The sequence below is a fragment of the Hesperophylax consimilis genome, chromosome 7 (assembly GCF_061612785.1).
Source record: "Hesperophylax consimilis isolate HC1 chromosome 7, BYU_Hcon_1.0, whole genome shotgun sequence".
Taxonomy (NCBI): domain Eukaryota; kingdom Metazoa; phylum Arthropoda; class Insecta; order Trichoptera; family Limnephilidae; genus Hesperophylax; species Hesperophylax consimilis.
Genome location: NC_142842.1, coordinates 22,500,756 through 22,526,622, shown reverse-complemented (window position 1 = coordinate 22,526,622; position 25,867 = coordinate 22,500,756). Strand labels below are relative to the sequence as shown.

Below are 25,867 nucleotides of genomic sequence, written 5' to 3'. Positions count from 1 at the left end.
AAATATCGTTAGAAGAAAACAAATCAAGTCTTTCCGTGCGTGCAACTCTTTATGATAACATCTAACCAACGCCGAACAATTACTTTAATTTGTCTATGGTTTAATAATATTTAAATGTCAAATTTTGACATTGAAAATATCTGTGCATTTTCCGTGTTGTAATTTTGTATTTTCCACGATTGAGTGAGTGGTTTATTTATGCTAACGACCTAATGTCTAATTAATGTATTGAATGCTAGCATATTGCTTAAAACGAATACATTGCTTTTTCGTTGTAACAATGCACTTTTTAGCTACATGATAATGCTTGTAGCTGTTTAAATGGAAGTTTTCTTCAACATAAAATTCTGCTACAAGGTTTTTCATTGACTCTTTGACAGCTTGTCATTTATTCAATAAAGCAGGTATATTGATTCCGTTTGGTGTTATTTAAAAAAAATCTTGTAAGTGTTATTCGTCAACAAGTTTTAGTAGTATAACATTGTTTTGTAATTTTCTTTAAATTATTTACATGTATGTTTCAGAGTACCTTTGCGGAAAAATCATTAACTCCTATCTCGCACTAACCGTTATTAACATTTCATAGTATCCCGATTGGGGAAGGAATTTATCATCTTAAAAATCATTACCAATATTGTTGTCATCCACTGCTGGGTGGAGGCCTACCCAATTTTCACTCCTTTCTGCCCTTTGTTCTTCCATCAACACAAGTTATTTTTATATTTATTTCTATGCTTTACTATCGACTTTTTAAAGGGCTATAGCTTTCTAATAACAAAGTTAATATTATAATAAGCTGTAAATTACGACGAAGTTCATTAAAATTTATTTATATAAGATGAATAAATTAACAGAAAAAATACCCAAACCTTGCCAAGACGAAAGATGCAACTGTATTAATAAAGAAATAATCTTTGTTGAAACTGAGGAAACAACCACAGAAGATGTTGATAAACTTACTAACCGTGAAAATAAATGTGAAGAGTATGGAAAAGCTTGTTCTTATAAAAATAGCCTTAAGCGTAGAGAAGTACAATCCGGTGTACAACCATTTACTTGCTCACATTGCCAAAAACGGTTCCCACTTGCAAGCTCCCTGAAGAAACATATGGTAGCTGCACATCTTGAAGAAATAGAGCCCCTCGCAGTGTACGTTTGCGGATATTGTCAGGAAGAATTCCACTCTAAATCACAGCTAAGGACGCATTTAAAAAGTCATTTCAATATCAAGTCAAGGTGCCCAGATAATTTATTAAATTCACCTCAAGAGTATAGAAAAGATTCTAGCAAAGAAGATGTTATAGCCATTCCTTCACCAATGAAGAAACGCCATATTTTAAGCATATGTGGTTATTGTGGGAGAGAATTCCGCAGGAAACATCAACTGAAAGTTCACATGAAGATTCATTTCAGGCCCAAGCCCGAAGGATGCTCTTCCATAATAGTTCAGTATAAATGTCAAGTCTGTGAAATGGAGTTTATATCAAAGGCACAAGTTAATCAACACAAACTTACACATCCTGATATTAAACCATTTTTTTGCTCCCCTTGCCAAAGATATTTCCGACTGCAAAGTAGTTTTAAGGAACACGTGGCATGTATTCACCCAGAAGACATAGAAAATCCCCAAATATACATATGCGGTTATTGTGAAAAGGAGTTCTACCTTAAGACTCTATTAAGGCATCATTTGAAATATTATTCCAGAAGAACACCTGAAAGTTGCTCTAACCGTATTGTTCCTAGTAGAGAGGAACGAATTAAAAAGATGGAAGAGAAAAAAGTAAATGCACCGAGGTATTTATGTGATAAGTGTGGAACAGATTACTCGAGCAGGCAAACACTTAACCTGCATATCTGTAAAAAGCATGCCCCGGTTGACACTGGTTTAGAAGTAGTTTGCTCACATTGCCGAGAACAGTTCAGCAGTTCAGACAGTCTGAAGACGCATATGGCAACTGTTCACCCGGAAGAAATCAAGGTCCCCAATTGTTCTTTATTCATATGTGGTTATTGTGGGAAAGAGTTCCCAACTAAGGACGGGCTAAGGACACACATCAAACTTCACTCTGAAGTTAAGCGATCCCCAAAATTTGTATGTGAAACTTGCGGAAAAGAATTTCCAGCAATGAGCAAACTTAAAAAGCATAGCTTAACACACTCCGGAATAAAACCATTTCTTTGTTCGCTTTGTACAAAGGCGTTCAGCCAGGCGTGCAATCTGAAGAAGCACACGATGGCCGTCCATCCTGAAAATATTGTGGATCCAGATGTATTTGTATGCGGATTTTGTCAGAAAGAGTTCCATGTTAAGGAGCGGCTAAAGATGCACATGCGTACGCACTCAGGAGTCCGTCCCTACAAATGCTCGACGTGCCCTATGACCTTTTGTCGACCCAGTCAGCTTAAATTTCATCAGGTTTCACACTCCAAAGATAAACGTTTCTCATGTCCTCACTGTCCAGTAAAATACATTTCTCAGTATAAACTCCGAGATCACATTAAAAAGCACGAAACTTTGAAACTTTCGTGTCCTTGTGGGAAGAATTTCGTTAATGTTCGAATGCACAAGAGCCATATGACTAGGTATCACACAGATACTTATCTAGATGTCACTTGCCCCGTGTGTAACAAGACTCTGAAGGGACACTTGAAAGATCATATGCTAATTCACTCAGGAGAGAGGAAGCACAAGTGTCAGGTTTGCGGGGCGGCTTTCCTAATGCCTACAACACTCAGAGTTCATCTACGCACACACAAGGGTTAAATTCCCTATGCATTAAAAGTATACTAATTTTGAAACATAATATTATTTGTTTAAACTGTTCTATTTGCTGCACATGGGTTGGGTATATATACTTTATGAGTATACTATGCACAGGAATACTAATCTCAGATTTACTCGATCTGTTTTATGCATATATTGTGTATAGGAATACTATCTTGGGTTTATGTATCTTAGAAATACTAATCATTGAAATAACAATCTAAGGGCATAATAATCTTAGAAATGTGTACTTATCTTTGAAATACTAATATTTAGAAATGCTAAGCTTACGCATACTAATCTATGTACTAATTTGTGCCAGAATTTGACCCAGCGACTTTCGGCTTGCTAGTCGAGAGCTTTACCCTCGACTACTAGACTAATCTTCTGTGTACTAATCTTATCATTACTAATCATAGGTGTAATAATCACATAATATAATATTTTAAAACTATTTATGTACTTATATATCCGTGTTTATGTCTCAAAATATATATTTTTTTCGCATAGGGTTACGCATAGGGCAGGCATAATAATATTTTATCAGTTACGCATAGGGCAGGCATAATAATATTTTATTAGTTACGCATAGGGCAGGCATAATAATATTTTATTAGTTACGCATAGGGCAGGCATAATAATATTTTATTAGTTACGCATAGGGCAGGCATATATTTTGCCACAATTTTATTTATGTATCTGAACTGTATTATTTACTATGTGTAGGCATACAAATAATAATAATCTCTTGTCAAAAAAATATGTATATATAAATATATTTTATGTGAATAAATTCAATTTTACATTCTAGGAAATATTCTTTCATTTTTAAGCATTATTCTATTTATCCCAAACACCCCAACCAAGCATTTTTCAAAATAATAACAAGTTTTATGATCAGACAAAAGCCACAATCGAGTCCTAGAGGATCTATGGCACCCCCGATCCCCAATATTGGGGAATTTTGTGAGGCGTATGGAATGGGTACAGGGTGGGAGAAATATATTACATTGGGGAGGGGGTTTTGTTCGATTCGATCCGATCGTTTTTGGTTTGATCTCTGTCATTAAAATGTTAAAATAGTACAAGCACTATGTAAAATCAAAACACTTGAACTACTGATTCTGACCAGCAGGATTCTTGTGTTGTGTACCCATATAAAAATATAAAAAATAAATAAAAACAAATTTTAAATACCTTAGTAAAACCACTGGTTTCTGTACAATATCAGTAGAACTTTAATATTATCAAATATTATATATTATATCTCAAATCTAAAGCTCAAGATGGAAATTACGCTGACCCAGAAATTCCATATAGAAAAAGCTGTCGAAATTCGGGTATAAATTGTGGGGAAAATCAACATCCCATATCCCTACATAATAATTCATGGGATCACTATGCTCGGTAATTGTGGTTCTGACAAAGGAGAAGAAAAGTATCTAGATAAGCTAAAACGATTTTAATATTGCAACGAAGTGCCAGATTCCATCGCGAAGGACACTACATAATTCTGCGTATACTCATACTAAAAAAACGCGAGCTGATCCACGAATTGTGGGAAATGAATCCGCTGCTTGCGGTTGCTTCGTTCCTTTCCCATAATTTGTGGCTCGCTTTCCGTTTTTTATAGTACCTACGTGTATACGCAACCTAATATTCTTGGCCGACAAAATCGGTAAAATGCAGCATTATCCCTTTTCCAGAAAACACTAATGGCACGCCACTGAAAAGTACTTAAATAAATAGCATAGGTACCATAGTATATCATTATGATTGCATTAAAAAAATACATTTACGTAATTTTTCTATCAAGATTGTTCTACAATTTGTTATGAAAAAGAGAGATTGCATTTTTTTTGCGTATTTAGTGAATGGAAACGTTGGGATAATTGACTTTTTAGCTATTGTATAAACTGAAACAATGGCGAAAGTTGGATGGTAAAATAAGTGCGGACAATAATACCGCTCAAACACGCCGCGCACGCCGCGCGCCGGTGCGATGGCGATATCTTCACGACTATGACGGCGCGGAGGTTGTTGATCGCTTTTTTCTCTATTCTATTCTTCAAAACATATTATTAGGTTACGGTAATCCTTTTAGCACTAGACAGTGCAGTTGTGCAGTTGTGCCGTAAATCGCCGTTTTGTTTTCTTGACCCCTCTCCCACCAATACCAGAATCTGGCTACGCTCGATACCTACCAATTTGCTCAATTTTAATATTTTGTCAACGTATCGTATTTGCTCTAAGTTCCTAACCCTTTTTTTAAAATTTGGCTTTTATTTAGGTACCTACCTAATTTCCATTATATTGTCACAATTCCATATGTACGAAATTAAATTAATTACTAATGGTAAACAAATGCCTCCCGCATGGCATATAATTTAATTCTCCCTCTTTTGGGTTAAAACATTTCAACATCGCCCTGTAGGTAGGTACAGTGTACCTACCTACAAACAGGGGAACTAATCGCCACAACGTTATGCGGCGGGTTGTGGACGAGACTGTTGGAAAGGAGGAGATAGGAGGGAGATAGAGAGAGGAGGAGATATAGAGATAGATTGATTGCGTAGTTTGTGGATTTTGCGCAGTTTGAGGATTTTTCGTGGCTTGTAACATAGCCACAAAACTGCTTCCGTCTGGCTTGTGTTCACACGGCCAGGCCCCAACACCTTACAGCCGGCCGGAGAAATTCAGCCGGCCTGGAGCAGGCGCACGCGCCCCAACTGCCCTTTTCAAGGCAATCTTCGCAATTCACTTACGTCGTCCCAACTGCCTTTCTCAAGGCATTCAGCAAATTACGCAACTAATATAAATTTTTCTCGTTTCAGAATAATTCAACCCAAAAATGCCGTACCACCGCACGCCAAGAGGAATAGCGACTTTTAAGCGCAACAAGCCCCTGTCCATGGATTTCCCGGAGGGTGCCACAGGCTGGAGATTCAATCCAGATACACACGAGCAGGAATTCGTGTTTGGATCCTCGCAGATCGGCTCCGGCTCGGCAACCGGATCACCAAGAGCCACATCACCCATGGTAGAGGAATGGACGAGGGCTACGGCTTCAAAGCGCCCCCATTCCCCCCCAAAGCCCATTTTTCGTCTGGTTCACGAAAACAAATATGAACCCTTACATAAAGTAAGCGAACCGGCCCAGGATATCCCGTCGCCACCGACGAAGAAACGCCCGACGCCACCAAGACCAGTGGCGTCCACCAGCAGAGACCAGGCGCCCACCAGCCGAACGACTGCACCGACTCTTGGGAAGAGCACACGAGTCCCGCCCGTAATCATGACCATAGGGTCAATGACGCACGGAGACATCACGAAGGAAGTTCAGAGGCACATTGGAAGTGCCCACTTCAACTTCCGGTATGCCAAAGGAGGCAAAATCAGCGTTGTGGTGAGCTCGGTAGAAGCCCACAAAAAACTGACAGCAGCCCTACGTGGAGAGGAGAAGCCTTTCCACACCTTCACCACAGAAGCAGAGAAACTCAAGAAGACCGTCATCAGGGGACTCCCGAAGTTGTCACCAGGTGACATAATGGAAGACCTTGAGAATCAAGGCTTCCCGGCAAGGACTGTGGTCATGATGACCACCCCGGGAACAGAATACCCGCTTTACCTGGCACACTTTGGCCAGGAAACAAACATGGGCCACCTGAGAGCCGCGGTGATCTACCTGTGCCACTGCAGGATTACATTAAGAAAGTACCGAAGCAACCATCTACAACACGGAACACAGTGCCACAGGTGCCAAAATTTCGGACATGGGTCCAGAAATTGCGCACACGTCGCTCGCTGCGTCAAATGCGAAGGAAGTCACGCCACACCGGAGTGCCCGAAAACAAATCGAGAAGAGCCGGCCGTCTGCTGCAACTGCGGCGGAGCCCATCCCGCAAACTACGGCAAATGCCCCAACAGGGTGGCATACGTAGCTGCTCTCCAGCGAAGACAGGAGCAATCCAACGCCCAGAGGCGCAAAGAGGCAGAGCCCCGGGCACAGAGACCCGCGGCCAGAGTTGACGGCCGATCCTGGGCGGACGTAGCGGGCCGAAGCAACCACCAGCAACAGGCTCCTGAACAACAGGAACCACCAAGAACCACACCAGAACAACGCCAAGCGCCAAACACCGGATCCTCTGATGACGAGGACATAATGATCCTACTGCGAGGCCTCATCAGGGTACGCGAAAAATTGGCCTCCTGCTCATCAAAGACAGAGAAACTGATTATCCTAATGGAGCTCCTCAAGGAGATCACACCGTGAAGCTCCATGAGAAAAATAACAGCGATGACGAAGAAATAGTATCCTTTTTTAATATAACAAAATATGTTTTTTCTTCCACAGGAATTCTCTAACAAACTTTTTTGCAGGACCACCGAAGCGAAAAGGACGCAGCCAAAACATGAAAAAAATGAAATACTTAAATTCAGTAAATCACAAAGTCAAACAGCGTAAAAAGTTCAGAACTTATTGTTTTCTTTTTCTTGTCATTTGTATGAGGTTTTTTATCCAGTTAAGAATTTTTCCTCATAAAACTTATTAATGTAACATAAATTCAGTCAATTAAATACAACCATCAGATGGTGATAGTAATAAGGCTAATCAGCCGCAGTACTAGTTAGTTAGAAACATGAAGGGTATTGTTATAAGCCCTAGCTAGTTAGAGGATTACGAAAGAATCCATAAAATCAAAAAAAAAAAAAAAACTGTTGGAAAGGATTTGGTAAGGCGGGCCTTGGAGAGGATTTAATGAAGGAGGAAAACAGTTGTTGGTATATCATTTCACATTCGAGTAGTCTTACAAAAGAACGAGTCTGAGAAGCGGCCCGTTCTCATGAAGCCACATCAACTAGCCTAAGATCCCGATGCAACAAACCCTACGTCATCGAGTACACAGATGAAACTACTTTGTAGTGAGAATATGCGTTTAGTAAGCATTAAAAAAGTTGGTCTGCCGGTGCGCCTCTTAGAGGGTTCTACGCAGTCATGGAGATAGTGGTAAAATTACGTCATTAGGTACTGAATGGGAATGGTTTCTTACGATAGGGGTCGATTAGTAGATGAGAAAAAAACGACCACCGACCGGCTGAATCACTGAATGTGACGTAGGATTTGTTGTATCGGGAATGTATTCGCTAAACTGTAAATATGGTTTTTCGCAGGGGCTGCTAACTCCTCCGAACGTAGTTCATTGAAATACCTGTAAAACAGACACAGCACACATGCGTTGCGTTCGTGAGAGACGGCAATAAAGAAAGTTACACTTAGTCGATATTCGAAGATTTTAAGCATTTTTTCAGAAAAATCCCCGTAAAATTTCTCCATGCTTTATTCACAATTATTCTACCTACCCACGGCATTTAATTATTGATGAGGTCAGGAAGAAAATATAAAGGTTACTACCTACTACCATCAGATAGATAACATTCGGATTTGTAACAGTAACACACAAAGTTGAAAGTAAAAACAACAAAAGGCGCGGAATCGAGTTCACCAAGATGCGATTGTAACACTATTGTTTACCAAGATCAACAGACCCGGAGGTAACATTCATATTGCATCGGTTCCTGAGACAATACGAATTAGAAAAGTAATATCCCAATACCCCAAGATTTTCATTGAACCAAAACCATTTTTCTCACTAAACAAATTTAAATGGAATAAATAACTTGGCGTCTTGCTTTATTTTTTATCGTTAATTGAATATTTCCAAGCTATATTTACACAACAAATCTGTGCAAATATCATGTCGCCCGAGCTCCCCGTTGATAATAAAATGTGTCGCAAAGGCTATCACCCTATTAGAAGAAGCTTTCATTTTGCTAATAGCATCTTATTTCATCTCGAATTTCACATTATTGTGAAATAAAAAGAAGCAGAACACATGGTGACAAATCATGGTTAAGGAAAAAAAATAATAATATAGGTACTCAAGAACGTGGAATAACCCTTTCGTATAAGGAGAGTGTCTGTTGCGGGCGGCGAGGATTTCATTATACAAATCTACAGTTTTATTCGGAGTTTGATGACATTTTGCACACTTGACCTTCAAAAAAAGAGGAAGGTCGCTGTTTACATCAGATTTCGAAAAACTCTGCCCTGTGCAAATCCGGGGAATTAAGCTAGTTGTATTATAATAATTCTTCTTAATTAAAAACAAAGTTGCTGCCTTAGGAAATCGAGTGAGCACTTTGGCGCCACCTTTCATGGGTAGGTATGTATTTAGAATATTGTTTTTCAAAAAATCTTACGAACATTGAATCTTTACCTATGGAAAAATCAATTACCAAGTAGGTATGTACCTACCTAATTAATTGGTATTTAAATCTTAGAACTTGTTTGGATATTTCGTGGGCATTTGAGTATTTACTGTGTTTTTATTTAATTTTCACGTGTCAGTTATTAAATATTCAGATAACACGTTCATATCTGAAACTTTCAAAGTAGCAACATAGTTATTTTTTATGGTATAGGCATTAGGCAAGTACATGTGTATGTGTGTGTATATATGTATATGTAAGCAGTGAGAACATTTAGGAAGCGGTCCGGCCCTTGTCTGCGAGACGCCTTCTCGCTCTAAATAGTTCCTAATGAAAAGCGGCTAAACAAATCTTCTTCAGTGTATTATTCTGCTAAGGTACGTTCAACCTTAGTCTAATATTTCCCCGGAGGTAGTTCGTTCGCTAAGGACGGAAGTAACAGAAGAAAGTTCCTAGTTACTTGAGAATGGACTCATGTCTCAGTCGGCGATTGTTCTCTGAATACCACGGAGTTTAGTGTATACCTACCTTTATGGTGTTAAGTATTAACCTACTGAGACCGTGCGTTGGTTGCTTCTCGAAGTGTGTGTTTTATTTTGATTACTAGGTATCTACTTTATTGTGAATTGAAAAAATTGAACTGAAAATGATGCGAAAAATGTGGATGCTGTTTATCCTTACGATGGCGAATAGCAAAGCTGAGGATAGTAAAGCGAATTTTTCGGATGATAAAGGTAGGAAAAATATTTAAATACTTACGAAAGAATACAGGGACTACTTACAACAAAAATAGGATAACATCATTTGTTTAATATTTATTTGTGCAAAATATTTTTACATTTTCACAATTATGTATGTACATACTCCCATAAAAAGCGATGCTTGTGCGTGTGGAAGGAAGGTGTTATTTATTTAGTTTAGGATTTTTTAATATTAATATCCGACTTCATGTCCGGGTTAAATCTTCCCCACAGGAAAAACTAAACCCTTTTACACACTTTTCCACAAATGATCATCTAGTCAATCCACATTACCTATGCAAGTGCATTATATAAGCATAATAAATACAAAACAATACAAGAACAACACGTCAACTCACCAGAGATCAAATGGGAAAATAATTCACCGACTCCAGATATTTTCATATCAGAGGGTTCGGCTCGGTAGAACTCCTAACTGGACCTATAAATCCTACTGATCTCTCAACATAAATATTTAAAAAATCTTTCGTAATCCTACATGTATTTAAAATGACTGATTTTTTTGCATTTTTATATATAAATTGTTTGACAGATCTAGTAGAAGTAAAAAGGATAAATAACTTTTTGTGAATTGCCAATGTTCATTTTCCCATAGAAAAATATTTTCCACACAAAAAAATTCAACTTTTTAATCTAAAAAGTAATTTAACCCTTAAGGCTTATTTGTTGGTTTAGCGAACCAAAAGCTAATATCCGTCTAGAGTCTATTTGTTCGCTCTTTTGAACAGCTCATATGTTCTCATGGAAATCGTTGTATCCCCCTTACTATCGTGGTGAAAAATATGATCTAAACGGTTTTAGGAAAAAAAAATGACGCTACACATTAAAATATAAAAGTGAGGTGACAATAATGTTTATAATACATTTGATTAAAAACATGTATTTTTAGTTCGTTATAATTTATTTTAGCCAGTTTTTATAGGAAAAAAGTAGGATGAGCCATTTTAAAAACTTTTTTACGTTTGTATTTTAAGGATTTCAAAAATTATATATGTACTTCAATAATACAATTTATAAGCGTTTTCATCTCCTTTAAAAAACAGTTTTCCGTTTTTGGATACGTTAAGAAATGTCCAATTTATTTGTATTTTATTGAGACGCGGAAATAAGCGCAAATTCCCCCACCATTTGACAGCGTTGTTGAAAAACATAATAGACAAAATGGCAGATGCCTGAAGGGTTAAAACGTTGGAATTTCGAAAAAGGTTATGTGTCTTTTTTACTTGTTCTTAAACCTTTATTTTCTGGTAATTTATTGAAGAATTTTATATCTAGGTATTTGTGGTTCTGTTCACCCAAAGTTTTTTTTACATATCAGAATCTTCGACATGTATTTTTGCCTGAGATTTGCTGTGTTTCTGAATAATACGGAATTGTTTCAAATATATTCTTTGTGCACTTACATAGGAACAGAGTATTTAAGTTTCTAACCCTAAAAATGGCCAAAAATTTATTGGACCAAAGTGAAAATCTAATATTATATAGTAGGTACCTATATTGCCATGTAGGAATATTTACGTATCATCTATGTATAATGTAGTAGGAAAGTTTATATCTACTCATGTACACTACCACCACTATCAATTTAACCAATTTTTACAATTGTTACTAATTTTAAATTCAAGTATTTAAAACACAAAGCACTCTTTTCAGGGTGAAATGCCTAAAACCAAAAAAAAAAGTATTTAAAAAAAGAAACAGATAATTAATAGGTAAATGTACGGTGTAGGTTGGTTGGTTTATGATCGTCATTATTTCGGATCAGTGACTTCGATCCGGTATTACGGTCTTTGGTTAATTGTCAACACAATATCAATGTTACATAAAGTGCTTATTGTTGGAGGTAGATATACACACTATTAGAGGTAGGTACCTATACACACTATTTTCTTCATTTTGTTTATTTTGCTAGTTTACTTGTAACAAAAAAAATCTTTTTTGAGAAATTACGAAAACGAAAAGTTCGAATTGGATTTGGGCAAAGCGTGCAAATGACAAGATTTTATTCAAATTCGGTAGACCGAAAAAAGGTCAGATAAAAGAGAGACACATTTGTTTTTATTTGTAAACACCAAAGATAATAGATGTATTATCTTTGATTATATCAATTCTGCTTAAATTAAACTCACGATTCAATTCTACATTGTTCTTTTTATGTATTTTTTTCATTCTTCAGCCTCCTAACAAAAACCAAATAATTATTAAACTAAATAAATTATTTTTTATTCATCCCGAACACCACTACCCAAGCAAGGGTCTCTTTAAAATGATTTAATTGTAATAACCGTGTGAAAAAATTCATCATTCAATTAAAAATATAGACTGTGGATAAAAATAATACCTTTCATGAATACATTTTATGATAGTATTACGCGATAACAATATATATTGGCCATTTTTTGTCTTTTCTTCTCAGAACAGTGAGTTTAGAGCCCCCGGGCCTTCACCCATAATTATTTTTTAGTTTATTGCCTCCCTGTATTACATACTTACATAAGATTATATGAATGAATAATAATAGGTATTTAGTGAAGTCTAGCCCAGTAAATAGCTTTATGTTAGGAATTATCGGCCGGGCCATAGGAACCTACCCCGATCATCTAAATATGCCTGTAAAATCTGCAATCCACAATGTAGTCCAGTCAGTGGGGGATAAAAAAGGGCTCCACCTTGCAAAAGGTTAGGTAGTAGCGATTTTCACATATGTTGTTAAGATTGGGACTCTAAAGAAAAAAAAAAGTTTTCGACCTTGGGGGGGTCGAGCTCGATCCGCCATCTTGGATTGAAGGTGCCAAAATTTGGTTTTTTCAAAATAATTATGAAGTGGTTGATTTTACAACCAAATTGTTGAACGCAAACTTAAAGACAACTAAATTACCTACATTTTTTTGTTAATGGTATTTTTTTGTAAATCTAATATGTAACGAGTTACAGCGGTTGAAAGAAGAAAATTTTGACAAAAAATTGTAAAACTCCAGTTTTCTTGATAAATTTTGTACGAACATATTACACAATATCATTTTAACGTATTTCTACGTTACAATATACTTATATAGCATCATCCGTGTACTCGATGACGTTGATTTGTTATAGTGGGATCCTAGTCTACAGCTGACATGGCAACACTGATTGAGTCCTGGTTACAGGACGTTGCCTGGATGCTCATGTCTGCAGATGTTCTTTTCGATGAAACAATGCCAGTTCAAGTTTCACAAGAACGATTTTTAGCCAATGAAAATAACAAAGTCCGTCTGATTTCGATGCTTACAAAGCAATTTATACAGGATGATTTTACAGTTAAGCAGGCTGAAGAAGATGCTGATGAGTTGATTGTCAATACTGCGATTTCCTTGTGTTCATCATATGACGCTGTTTTCATTATTGGTGAAGACGTTCATCTCCTAGTTCTGCTGACAGCATTAGCACCACCCAAAAGTAGTATATATCTTCGCAAACCCGGGAGAGGCAAAACTTTTTAAAGACTGTGTTCCGCGAATAGTGTGAAATACAAAGAGGCGGCTGAGAATATTCTGTTTCTTCATGGCATTTAAGGCATTTAGCGGCTGCGATACAACATCGTCCTTCTTCAACCAAGGAAAAACAAAATTTTGTTCGCTTGTGCAAAACGACACAAGACTCAATGCCATGATAGGAATCTTCAAACAACATGATGCAATACCAGAAGACATAGCAGTTGCAAGAACACGCTTTCTTGTTGCTTTGTACGGGGTACTTGTATAGATTAGGAAACCTTGGAAGAAGTCCGCTACAAACGTTTCGCATAGTCGACAACAAAAAGCAAATTCAATCTTGCCTCTTTGCCACCAACGAACGACGCTGCACGGTACCATGCATTAAGAACGTACCATCAGGTCCAAAAATGGTATGGAATCCAAAAAAATCCAGAAACTGGGGCTGGAAACGTGACACCAACGGGCTTGTTCCAGTAAGAATGACAAAGAAACCAGCACCCGAGACTTTATTAAAATTTATTTCATGTAATTGTAAAAAAGGATGCGGAGTTGCATGTAACTGCACGAAAGCTGGATTGAAGTGTTCTATTGTATGTGGGTGCTGTAATGGTCAAACATGCTGAAATTCGCTAGAGGTTCACATCGATGTCGAGGACAAAGAAGAAGAGATTTTGTCAATGAAAGCCCAGAATCTCAGTATCGCAGGCAATGAGTTAGATGATGACATTGGTGACGAAGACTGTTATTAAGTAACATAATTTATAGTAACATAATTCATAGTAATGTAACATAATTTCGAAATCTACCATCGCTGGTATATCTGTGGAGTAGACCTACTGGAGAAACCAAAATAAAAAAAATGCGCCATGTTCTATACCTCATGGTGGTGTGGAAATGAGTTTACGAAGTTGGGAATTTCATCATTTTTTAGAAAAATATTCACATTTCCGCCACTGTAACTCGTTACCTATTAGACTTACAAAAAAATACCATCTTCAAAAAATGTAGGTAATTTAATTGTCTTTAAGTTTGCCTTCAACAATTTGGTTGTAAAAACGACCACTTCACAATTATTTTGAAAAAAAACAAATTTTGGCACCTTCAATCCAAGATGGCGGGTCGAGCTCGACCCTCCCAAGGTCGAAAACTTTTTTTTTTCCTTAGAGTCCCAATCTTAACAACATATATCAAAATCGCTACTACCTAACCTTTTGCAAGGTAAAACTCCCCACTGACTGGACTAATGATGCAATCTATAAAAATCGTCATTTGTTCAGGTCCTACAACTTTAAGATGGCTTTAACAGACAGAAATTGTAATGAAAAGGGTAATAAACAAGTACTTACTCCAAAAACCACTTTTCTACTAATAATTACTTACCTTCTTTCAAATCTCAACCATCAGAGTAATAAAGATATGTTATTTTTAACAATCAGCCCAGAAAACAACAACCATCCAATTCAGATCGACGGAGAAGATTTCAGGTCAAAAAACAGTTTAAACTGCGGAATGAAAACGAAACTAGGACAAGGGTTTGCCTTTATTGCCATCAACACAACTTGCTGGATTCTTGTTAGTTAACGCGACTAACCTAGATAGTAATAATACGTAGGTACTATCTATGTATTTTCAATTAATGAAGATTTAGGTAAGTACAATGAAATCCAACAAGTCGATGATTGTGTTTAATATGGTTTCCCACAGAAATTGAGAGTGAGATGGCTAGTAAGGGGAAAAAGGATGATAAATAAGTGTAATATTTGGAATCAGGTCGCTTACAATAACACTCCTTATATAGATGGCGATAAGGTTTACATTAATTTAAATTAAGCACCAGCCGCTTGTTTTTATTCATGCAAGAAAAAACATCGCCAAAAGGTGTTATTTTGCAAAGTTCGGGGACAAATATTGAAATGTTTTACTATCGTTTTCTAAAAAACTTAATTTTCCATATTATACAATAAAACCATAACCGAAAATGGGTTCGTAAGTAGTAGATTTTAAACTTTAAAGCAGTTTCATAGGCCTGATACTTTATTTTTTTGGGCCTATAAAAAGACAAAAAGGCCAAGATTTGATCTAGTCGCAGTATTTAATTCAAGTATCTAAAATATTTCAAGTGATCACGAAAACAGTCAGAAAATAGAATAACCCTATCTCAAAAACAAACTGCTATAAAAGTGCAGCAATTTGGCAGGCCATATACCTACCACGTACCTGCTAGCGGCTGCGCTTGTCTGATGACCCGGTTGCGTGGCTAATTCGGATAATGTGTCTGTACCCACTGTCTCTGTCTATGTCTATATATTATATTCTTCCACTTTAATTTATCCTTTCCATATAATTTAATTTAAGATCTTTCAAAATAGAGTAATTATTTTAGCTAGCTTTCACTCAATCAAATCGCTTGCGCCTGTGGTGGCAAAATTCCAACACCGTTGAGTCCGTTGACTCTATTCAGATTCGTTTACGTCTCATAGGGGAGATATAAAAATCTGTCAAGGGTAAACGTTACGTACGTTATAATCTATGCGTTCATAGATGGCGTATTTTATTAAAATACAATTTTTGCTTTCAAATAATGAGACGAATTATTTTTTTGCGCCAATATACAATATGAATAGTAATAAATAGTTTTGTCCGAAAATAAACTCAATTTTTTGAAGAACGGTATACAAGTACAATATTGTATCGATGATTCAATCCAATTTTATATTTTTATGCCTTTCTTGAAAGAATTGGGTTTTTATAAGAACAACACTATTTATTCATATTCGTATTGGGTATGTACGTACGCAAACAAGTAATTCGTCTTATTTAAGTGAAATAAATTAATAGCGCCATCTATGAAAGAGCAGATTAAGAATTCTTTTACCCTTAACCACTCGAGCGATTCGTTGTATATATGTACATTTACCATATTATTTAATTAATGTCATTCCTCCAAATATTAATGCGAAAAGATATGCACTGCTTACTGCGGTTTAAAGTCAATGAATCCACCTATATTTCTCCATCTATCCCATATTTTTAGGTTCAATAAATTAGCCACATTACGACCAGTGATTGCTCAAAACGTTTTTGCAAATTTTCCATAATATTCCAAAAATCGCTTGAGCGGTTAACATTACCCCATTTGGTAAAAAATGCGCGCGATTTTGACTATGTACTATGAGTGCTCCAGGCAATGCATGTAGCCGTGGAAATTGGCATACTTTTGGCAAGATTCTCGCACAGTTTCTTTTCCAGTCCAGTCTCTTCCAAGTGCTTAAACTTTACTTTCTACTTTTCACAAAGATAAGATCCCCCATATGCCACATACCCAAGTCGCTCGAGATTTATAGTTTCGGAGATAGAATCATTCCAGTAGCTGGGTAGGTATATAATTTACAACTATTACCTACCCGGCGAAACGTGACCATCAGAGGCCAACATTCAGAATGGAATCAAATGGCTTCAACCGTGTTTGGTGACCAGCTCTGAATAGCCAGGCACTTCCCCCACCTTCCTCTTCCGCTCCATACTACCTTCACCCTCACATCGTACCTCAATTGGGGTTGCCGTAGTCCTCAGTGGCTCCAGGCGTTGGGACTCTTGTACGGTATTCACATTTAAAAAAGTACGCAGTGTAGATAATATCTAAACGTATTATAAAAATCGGAGAAGAAGCCATAACCTATAAAAGCAACAGCGTAAATAAGTTGTGCAATTTTTTTAATTAAATTACCGACAAAAATAGCTTCATTCCAATTTTTTTGCAATGCTCTGTAATAAACTATTTTCCCATCTCCACGCGCATTCAGCATGACGATAAGTGTGCACACAATAATTGAACGACTCTTCTCCCATACTTACAACATATACCCGATCTTGTTGCAATTTTTGCATTATAAAAATAAATGATTGTCTCGACACGACGTGATCTTTTTTTTTTTTTTTTTTTTTTTTTTTTTTTTTTTTTTTTTTTTTTTTTTTTTTTTTTTTTTTTTTTTTTTTTTTTTTTTTTTTTTTTTTTTTTTTTTTTTTTTTTTTTACAGTATTACCGCACAAGAGTCCCAACTGCTCCCGTCTGGAGCCAGTGAGACTATGGCATCCCCAATTGGGGTATGATGTGAGGCTGAGGGTATTGGGGAGGGGAGGGAGATGGGGAAGAGGAAGGTGGGGAAGTACCTGGCTATTCAGATCTGGTCACCAAACACGGCTAAAGCCATTTCAAGCAACGTTTCAATTCTGAATGGTGGTCTTACACCAGGGCGATACTGAGAGTATCTTCCACTCTGGAACGTGCCGCAAATATACTATATATTATTTTAAATTAATTAATTGTGAAATAACACAAATTAATCAAATAAAATTTATTTGCGCACGCCGGGTTCGAACCCGCGACCTTCGGATCTGTAGTCAAAAGCGTATACCACTAGACCACGCCGGCCTGCTCCAGTTAAGTTGATTTTGCCACTATAAATAATCAAGTAGGGTCTGAACGTATCACGATAGCAAGATAGGTATAGGTACTCACGCTGGCCCAACGGGATGGGGGCATTTCCGTGGGTTTATTATTATTTCAGTGAAAATATTTTATTTCGGGCTAAATGATTTGAATTGTGACAAATTTATCGAAAGGTGAAGGTGGCTTCCTTGTGACGCACTTTTTCAGTGAATGAGAAAATAATCACGATAAGCGATATTAAATAAAATCTCCGTGTGGGTAGATTGACAGATTTATTTTTCTTTAACTCCACACAGGAAAGGAAAATAACTCCTAAGGAAAATAATTTCCCCCAGTTCATTAACTTTAACCTACTTTCCCTCAGTTTAATCTACAAGTACATTTCTCTTTTTTTCACACAATACTGCGGCGGAAGAGAGGGGGGGGGGTTAACTCCCTAACCCCCCCTTATATACGCCCTTGTTCTCTCTAATATACTAAATATATGTCTACTTTTACCTTAGTTTTATTAATTTATTACGTATGTACATTGTCTGTGACTTTTATTTGATCATTTCGTGTTATAGGTCCTAATACTTACTTATTGTATAATTGGATGATACTCAGATAAAAAAAAAAATGACACGGAGAAAAACAAGAAGTTTTTAAATTGCACATATTTTTTTTCGTTTTGTACCTGCGCTGCGCCGACGTTTTTCTTTCCGATTCAACTGTTGCTTCTGGTTTTACTTCCCCTTGGCAGTGGGATTTTTCGGGAAAGTGGGACCCCTCGAAAATTTGACTTATTGTTGCGACAATTGTAATAGGTACGCCACTCACCCTGTGATGCATTCCCACACGAACGTCGTTCCCCATTACTGATAAGATTGATTTTGGATCTGACTGTGCCAAGGACCTAAAAAACTTAAAAGAAGTCTTAACAAGTCATGAACCTAATATTCGACATGGTGACCGGATACCTCATCAAATGAAAATTCAACACACATAAAAAGTGTTATAAAGTCATGAACAGTGATGAAACAAAAACTAGGTTAAATAGGTTACATAACTCAACACTTTTAATGACTTTATATCACCTTTTAAAGGTGTGTTGAATTATCATTTTGAGGAGTTATCATAGAACCATTCGAAAAATATTTGAAGCCGCGGGATGAGGGGTAAGATGTGTACAAAAATGCCTTTACCTACTTAATTTTTTGAATAACATATTCCATTCCTATGCGGGCGCAATTGCCCTGGACGGAACAATTCGAGAACAATTTGAAGCCAAGGGTAAGGGGGAAAATGTATGGAAAATGCCAACACCTACTTAAATGGTACAATGTCATGGACCTAAAACGCCCTAGACAGAGCATTGGTGCGGCTTTTGTATGAATGGTATTGAAGCCAAAACTAGGGTAAGGGGAAATTGCCTGGCAGCCATCTTGTAAACTATCTATTAACTAATCTGTATGCAAAGTGGTGCGCAATGAACTATTACTATTACTTTCTTTTTCGTTTTTAATGCAGTTATAATGGCTTAAATAACGTGTCCTATTTAATTTAGGTTTTTGCATTTTCCATACATTTTCTCACTCACCCCTCGATTTCAAATTGTTCTCGAATTGTTCCGTCCAGGTCTTTTAAGGTCCATGTACAATGTATATACCATTGATAAGAGAGATGGGGCACAAATCAATGAAGCGCCCAGAAGTGTCGCCAACATGGGTCATCAACACAATTGGAAATCTCATCTACGCACAGGAGCGTGCGCCTCGTCTTTCGTTACTTTCATTGATAGTCCGTGCAGTTTGCTCATTAGCTAGATACCCTTAGATGTTATAACTTCAATCTATTAGCTGTCTATGGTACTTAATAAAAAGTTATCGAAAACTTTTTAATGTATTTTTAGAGACCCGATTCCTGACATTGTTTGCCTTGGGCGGCGATGGGCGGCCCCCTCCTCTGCCTCTACGCCCCGCCCCTGGCCCCCCGTCGCTCCCCCTGCAAGGCGGGCGCTGCGCCTCGCGGCTCGAGACCGCCCTGGACCACATCAAGAGGCGGCAGATGTCCAAGGCGAGACACGAGGAGGCGCCGGTGAGTTAAACCACCTTCAACACACCAAGATGCAAATCAGAACTTGTGTTACCATCAGGTCACTGCACCCACGCAATTAGTGATTTTAAGGTTTTGTAAGAATATTAAAATAAATTAAGGAAAAAAAATGATACCACACTTCCCAAAGCCAGTGGAACGATGATATCTCTTTTGGGGAATGTTGTAATCCTGATGGAAGCCAGGAAAGGAAAAGAGTTTTTAAGTACCTGGCTGTCCACATTTAGTTACTAAACTTAAACAAAGCCATTTCATGTTTTGTCAACCAATACTCCTGAAAATATCTTTTACTTTGGAATGTGGTTTAAAAACACTATATTAAGAATAAGTAGTAAGCAAAATAGCCCAATCAAAGTAAATAATATTTTATTAGCCCACGCTGAGTTTCAAACCCACCACCTCTGGGTCCAGATTTAAGGCGTTTATCACTTTGCTTCGTAGGTTGTAGAACTACTACTACAAATACTCCTATGTACTTAACTATTAATGAATTTAAATTCGTATTTAACATGTTGGAGACTATTTTGAGTGCTCAGATTAATTGATTGGGTTTGGTACAGAACCGACCCTGTGCAGGTGCAATTGGAGCAGTCCGTTCTGGACGCCGACTTGCCAACGAGCCAAGGCACTGGTAATACCTAACACATTGCCCTTGAGGTTTTCACCAGCGCCAGGTATTGTTTGTCGTTTGTTTGGGCGGCCCTGGTTTGATAATATTACTGATCGTCAATTAGTTCAGTAATCTCTTAATTCAGCAGCCTTTTACATGGCGCCTGCACTAATACGTTTTGAGCCTGATTGATAGGAAGAGATAAAACTTCAATAAATAACAAAAAATGCAGTCTTCCCGGTGCGTACTTCTAAACATACGGGAACATAATTACACTCTGCATTGTGTGAATGTGGACAGGTTCAAATCTCAGTACATATTCATACGAAGAAAAGAACCATAAGAAGAAAAACAGTGATTAGAGTTGCCTAACGATTATTTATAATCTATATTTTTGATTACAGGTACAAATGATCAACCTGGATGGGTACAGCTTATCTCAACACATGCGCAGCGCTCCTGTCAACATGTATGTTACCCGAATGCGGGTGAGGTTGCCTCAAAACCAAAACTGGGTCAGAATAGAAAGATGCTTCTTTGATCCGAAGAATGGTTCACTGGAGACAAGGCTTCTCTTTAGTGACCTGACAATCAGTGGCAGCGTCAACTTGCACGGAGGGAATGACGATTTAGATAAATCAAACAATCTACGCGAAGGTAGTGGAAGATACGATAGAGATACTTTCTATGATAACCGGGACTTCCAGGGACGAATAAGATACAGAAGTGACGACAGTGAAGATGACGATCGTTTGAGGAGTCGGGATGATTATTACGAAAGAAGCAGGAGAGATTGCAACATGATTCTAAGACTTCGCAAAGCAGGAATTGGTTTCTTCACACAACCTCTCAACCAGTCTCCAGGAAGGTTCAGCGTTAAAACTGATTCCGAATTCATAGAACCAGGATTCATAAGCGTTTATGCATACGGATGTGAAAAATACATATCAAGGAGAAGAGACCAACAAAACAGAAACTATCAGGACAATGATTACAAGAACCGACAAGATAACAGATTAGATAAGCGACAAAAGAGACAGATCGATGAGTTTAAATTTGAGCCGTACGCTTACGATGACAGAGACCGGGAACTTTACTACGAGCGATCTAGACAGTGGGAACGAAATGATCAGAACCACAGAATGGAAAAATCAAAGCTTTTTAGCGATGATGAACAACTTGATGACTTTGATGAAATTTCTAGAGAAATGGAAGATATCTTTACCAAAGGGATAAGATCTTTGTTAACAACCTACATGCAAAAAGAATTGCAGCCTGCCATTAAAGAAACCTTGATGAGGAATCTCGGATATACACTGTCTTATGGTAGGTGATTATAATAAAGAATAAAATAAATAACTGTACCCAATCTTATTATAATTTCTAATACAGTTTATCACTATAATAAAAAGTTTTAAAAATAATAATCTCTCTCTAGGATACATAGATTATAATATTATGTTTTTATCAGTAAATAAAGCCTGTGACAGACCACGCTACAAGCGCGCTATATTTTCGTGGCTTGGCCTATTTCAGCATATCACTCACAGCATACATTCCCATTGCTAGTGTATGGCGATATGCTGAAATAGACCAAACCTCATACTCATAATGTTGTATTAATAAGATGCTGATAAAATTTGTGTATTTTGGTATTATTGTAAATAACTGTAAATACATACAAGTTAATATGAGAATATTTGTACTTCAGCCAGAAGTACGAAGTATGATGACAAACAAATTTTTATGAATAAAACTAATATTTTTATAAGATGTTTTATTTGTATTACGTACGGCGAAATAAATACATAATATACTAATTGTAAATAGTATGTATACAAATATATATTTTTATAATCACCCAAAAATTAATCACGACAGAATTATAATGTAACAAATGAGAAAAATGTATATTACACAACATTAATTTTATTACTTAAATCTAACGGTTATCACAATTTTTCTTTAATGTTTTCACCCCTTGTCAAAACTAGTAGATGCCTAGGTAGGTGATCACTGAAATCAATAATATTCTAATGATTTGTATTTTTGTGTAAAATAATCTTAAGAGTGATGCGTTAGGTATTATCAGCGCCTTGGCAGTTCGGCACCCGGAGCGGGCTGCTCCAATTGCGTCCGCAAAGGGCCGGCCCTGAATCAACCAACAATACAATGAAACCTTTAATAGTTTCAATAGAAAGATTTTAAACATCAAAATATAATTTAGAAGGCAAAAATAACACAATTAAACTTGTTTTGTTTTTTCTATCCAAAATGAGACACATATTTCGTTTATTTGGGAGAGATTATTAGGAGAAGGTTCTCAAATAGGCTACATATTTTATTGACTTAATATTTTAGAAAAAAATATAGAGGGGAGATATATTAAGATAAAACTAGAAAGAGACCTCTACAATATAACATTGTAGTTTCTACTTAATTGTTCTAAAATTTCTTTGGATTATGATAATAAATGCTGCTTATTTTAGAAGGATCTTATAATAGATAGTATAAAAAAACAAGGCACTTCTAAAACACAAATTGTTCACTTAACCTTTCCGGGAGTATGGACGCTAATGGACGACGGTACACACTTTCGCCAAAGGAGTATGGACGACAGGGGTTGCATATTCATATTCGATGCATATTCTGTAAATATGCATCGAATTGCTATCTATGGGCATATTACTGTTACTTTATACCAATTTTAAACATTTTAAATCATTATCGACAGAGATATCGGCTGTTATTTATTTTGCATACTATCTTAAAATTTAATCAAAAAATATAATTTTTATTTTTGTAAAAAAAACTCACTCTCCAGAGCACGGCCAGCATTACATAACTTGCTCCCGGAAAGGTTAACCAGGAAATGTGTGTAAATGTTCTCCACCACAAACAAATTCCGAACTAAAACTAAAAAATCCACACTAAAACAAATGAAAGATTATTATTACCTTTGTAATTTATTATGAAGTTGTAATATCGAAGTTTTATTTGATCTAAGATAAAAGTACACCAACATCACTAAATGATCAACCATTATTATACTGTTGAAAGTGGTGGCAGATGACTTCAAAGCATGTGAAATGAAGGGCAGATACTATCATGGCCTTCATGAGACTAGGAACTAGACCTTTATACAATGCTTTGAAGCCTTCTGTTTTGACAGTGTGCGTAATACAGTTCAAAAATCCCTTGCAATAAAACTGTTTTCCGAAGTTGAGGCGGTGATTTTGAAAGCCTTGAATTTGCATTCTCTTTTTGGCTAAGTCAAATGGATAAATGGTAAGTTTAGCGAGAAAGCCAGCGATGGAACCTGCGTAGAAGCTAGATGAAAACGATCCACTTTCTTTACTTTTATAAAAACTTAGGAAATAAACATTGAAAATGTTATAAAACATAAATTGTGCACCAGAGTGGGGCGCTATTTGAGCAATTGTTGGGAAGAGACCTTTAAACATAGCCAGGCGGCCCTCAACGGAATACATATGATGTAAAGTATGCCACACTCCACGGTATACTCGGGAATTCTTTTCTTCGGCAATAAGACGCGTTCGCACTGTATCAAATGGAAAAGAAATTACTGTTGCAAAAGACCCAGCAATGGCGCCACAGCTAAAGTTGATCAATGGGACGAACGATGTTGGTATATTTGTCTGGGATTTGTAACACTTCTCCGTGAGTATTTCGTAAGCCCAAAACTGAGCTACTCCATACGATATCGATAGATATTGAGCTGGGATGTGTCCACTCCATAACGCTGTGAAGGATTCCTCTTTCAGTATAACTCGCAGCGCCTGTCCGATGGATGAGTATTTGGAGCCCACTGCGATGGGTTCAACTTGGAGTTGAAAGCGTATTTTTAGAACATCCAAGGGCTGCGCCACACAGCGCGTGATGGCCCCCGAAGCTCCTCCGGCAAACATGTATTGCCATTGCTGCAGCTTGTCTGCTTCTTTCTCGTACCCCACCATCTCTTACACTACAATTTTTTTTTAAACATTTAAAAACAACACTTTCAGGTTCTGTCACAAAGAAAACCCGAAATACTTTTAGTTTCCTAGGCAAGGTTTATTTGAAATCTATTTATAAAAATACTCCACGGTTTAAACGTACATTTGCACAAAATTATGCTACCAGCGGTTTGAATGATTACATATAAAGTAAATAGATTCGTTTTATCATTATGATAAAACGAACAATTATTTGAGTAACCCCTAAACCATCAAAACCGTATAAATTTGAATGACATTTATAAATGTCAAAAATCAAATAACAAAAGTATTGCCCGTATCGAGATAATGCAAATACCATAAATAAATTGCAAATACATTTAAAATGATTCGAACTTCCCTGTTACGGGTGGGTAGGCGTCAGCTATAAAACTAACAATATAAATTATTTTATGCCACCGTAAAATTGCTCAAGCTAATTTGTTCGGCTTTGGCATAAATAAACCACTCACGGCTTTGGGAACAGTTCATATGGTATCATAGAGATCGTTGCGTCTCCCTTACCGTCATCGTTAGAAATAGGAACTAACCGGTGTTAGAAAAAAACATGGACCATTGTATTCATATATAAATACATTAGTTAACCACAAAATAATTAAAATGTACACCTCTATGAAACCAAAGGTTCCAACCGCAATTTGAGAAAAATGTAATCATTTTTTTATATGAAACTACAAAAAAGTGAGGTGGCATAAATGTTTATAATACTTTTATCTAATAAAATGTGTGTTGTTTTTCGATATCAGTAATTTTAGTTCATTGTTTAGTTAGACGAACAAACGTAAGGTGAGCCATTTCCAAACCTTTTTAATGTTTGATTTCTAAATTTTTATTTCAAATATGATGTGTTTTTAATAACAAAATTAGAGGTGGTATTTCATCACCTTTTTAAAACAGTTTTTAGATTTCGGATACATTTAAAATTTTTTCGTTTATTTGGATTTTATTCAGAAGCGCAAATACACACAAATTCTTCCACTTCTTGACATCATCTAATACCCAATTCAGACAGGACGATTTTAGTTGATCAAATCTGTGTTGAATGACACTTGAAAGCTTATCGACGAAGTGTGAACATCCTTACAACAGAGTTGATCAAGTTTTTAGTAGACGGGCTTTCAACTTTCGTTGTTCAAGTAAGAATCATCGCTCTATTTTCCCGCCCAATCGAAACGTGTGAACTTATGTTTCAAGTCGTTTGCGATTTTTAGTTCCCTGCGGTCGAAAGTAGACGTTAGACGTGATTGGTTTATTTATGCGTTAGAGTCGTAAGACGTTCCTAGTGAGTGGTTTATTTATGCGTATCTACAGCGGCCGCTACACTACTCGCTTCGACGCTTCGACGAAGTCCTCGACGAAGTTAGCCGAAGTTCGAAGTGCGTGCCCACACACTCGTGCAACTTCGCGAGTAACTCAGTCCAACCAG

The 25,867-nt window shown here is 36.9% G+C and overlaps 2 protein-coding genes across 3 annotated transcripts; one reads left to right on the top strand and one right to left on the bottom strand.

Moving 5' to 3' along the window:
* The first annotated feature begins 138 nt into the window (after nucleotides 1-138).
* On the top strand, nucleotides 139-22,153 carry LOC149422482 (uncharacterized). Of its 2 annotated transcripts, none has more exons than XM_089633828.1 (3): nucleotides 139-183; nucleotides 19,613-19,797; nucleotides 20,830-22,153. In XM_089633828.1, the coding sequence occupies exons 2-3, from the start codon at nucleotides 19,768-19,770 to the stop codon at nucleotides 21,757-21,759; spliced, it is 960 nt and encodes a 319-aa protein (XP_089489954.1). In that variant the 5' UTR covers nucleotides 139-183; nucleotides 19,613-19,767; the 3' UTR covers nucleotides 21,760-22,153. The 2 variants fall into 2 exon arrangements, with proteins under 2 accessions (XP_089489954.1, XP_089489953.1); XM_089633827.1 differs by having other exon boundaries at nucleotides 165-404.
* A 71-nt stretch (nucleotides 22,154-22,224) lies between these two features.
* Nucleotides 22,225-24,648, bottom strand: Tpc1 (Thiamine pyrophosphate carrier protein 1). The gene is made up of 2 exons (XM_089633826.1): nucleotides 23,292-24,648; nucleotides 22,225-22,979 (listed from the first exon to the last, which is right to left on the bottom strand). Exon 1 carries the CDS (start codon nucleotides 24,400-24,402, stop codon nucleotides 23,461-23,463), a length of 942 nt encoding a protein of 313 aa, XP_089489952.1. The 5' UTR covers nucleotides 24,403-24,648; the 3' UTR covers nucleotides 22,225-22,979; nucleotides 23,292-23,460.
* Nucleotides 24,649-25,867: the final 1,219 nt, after the last annotated feature.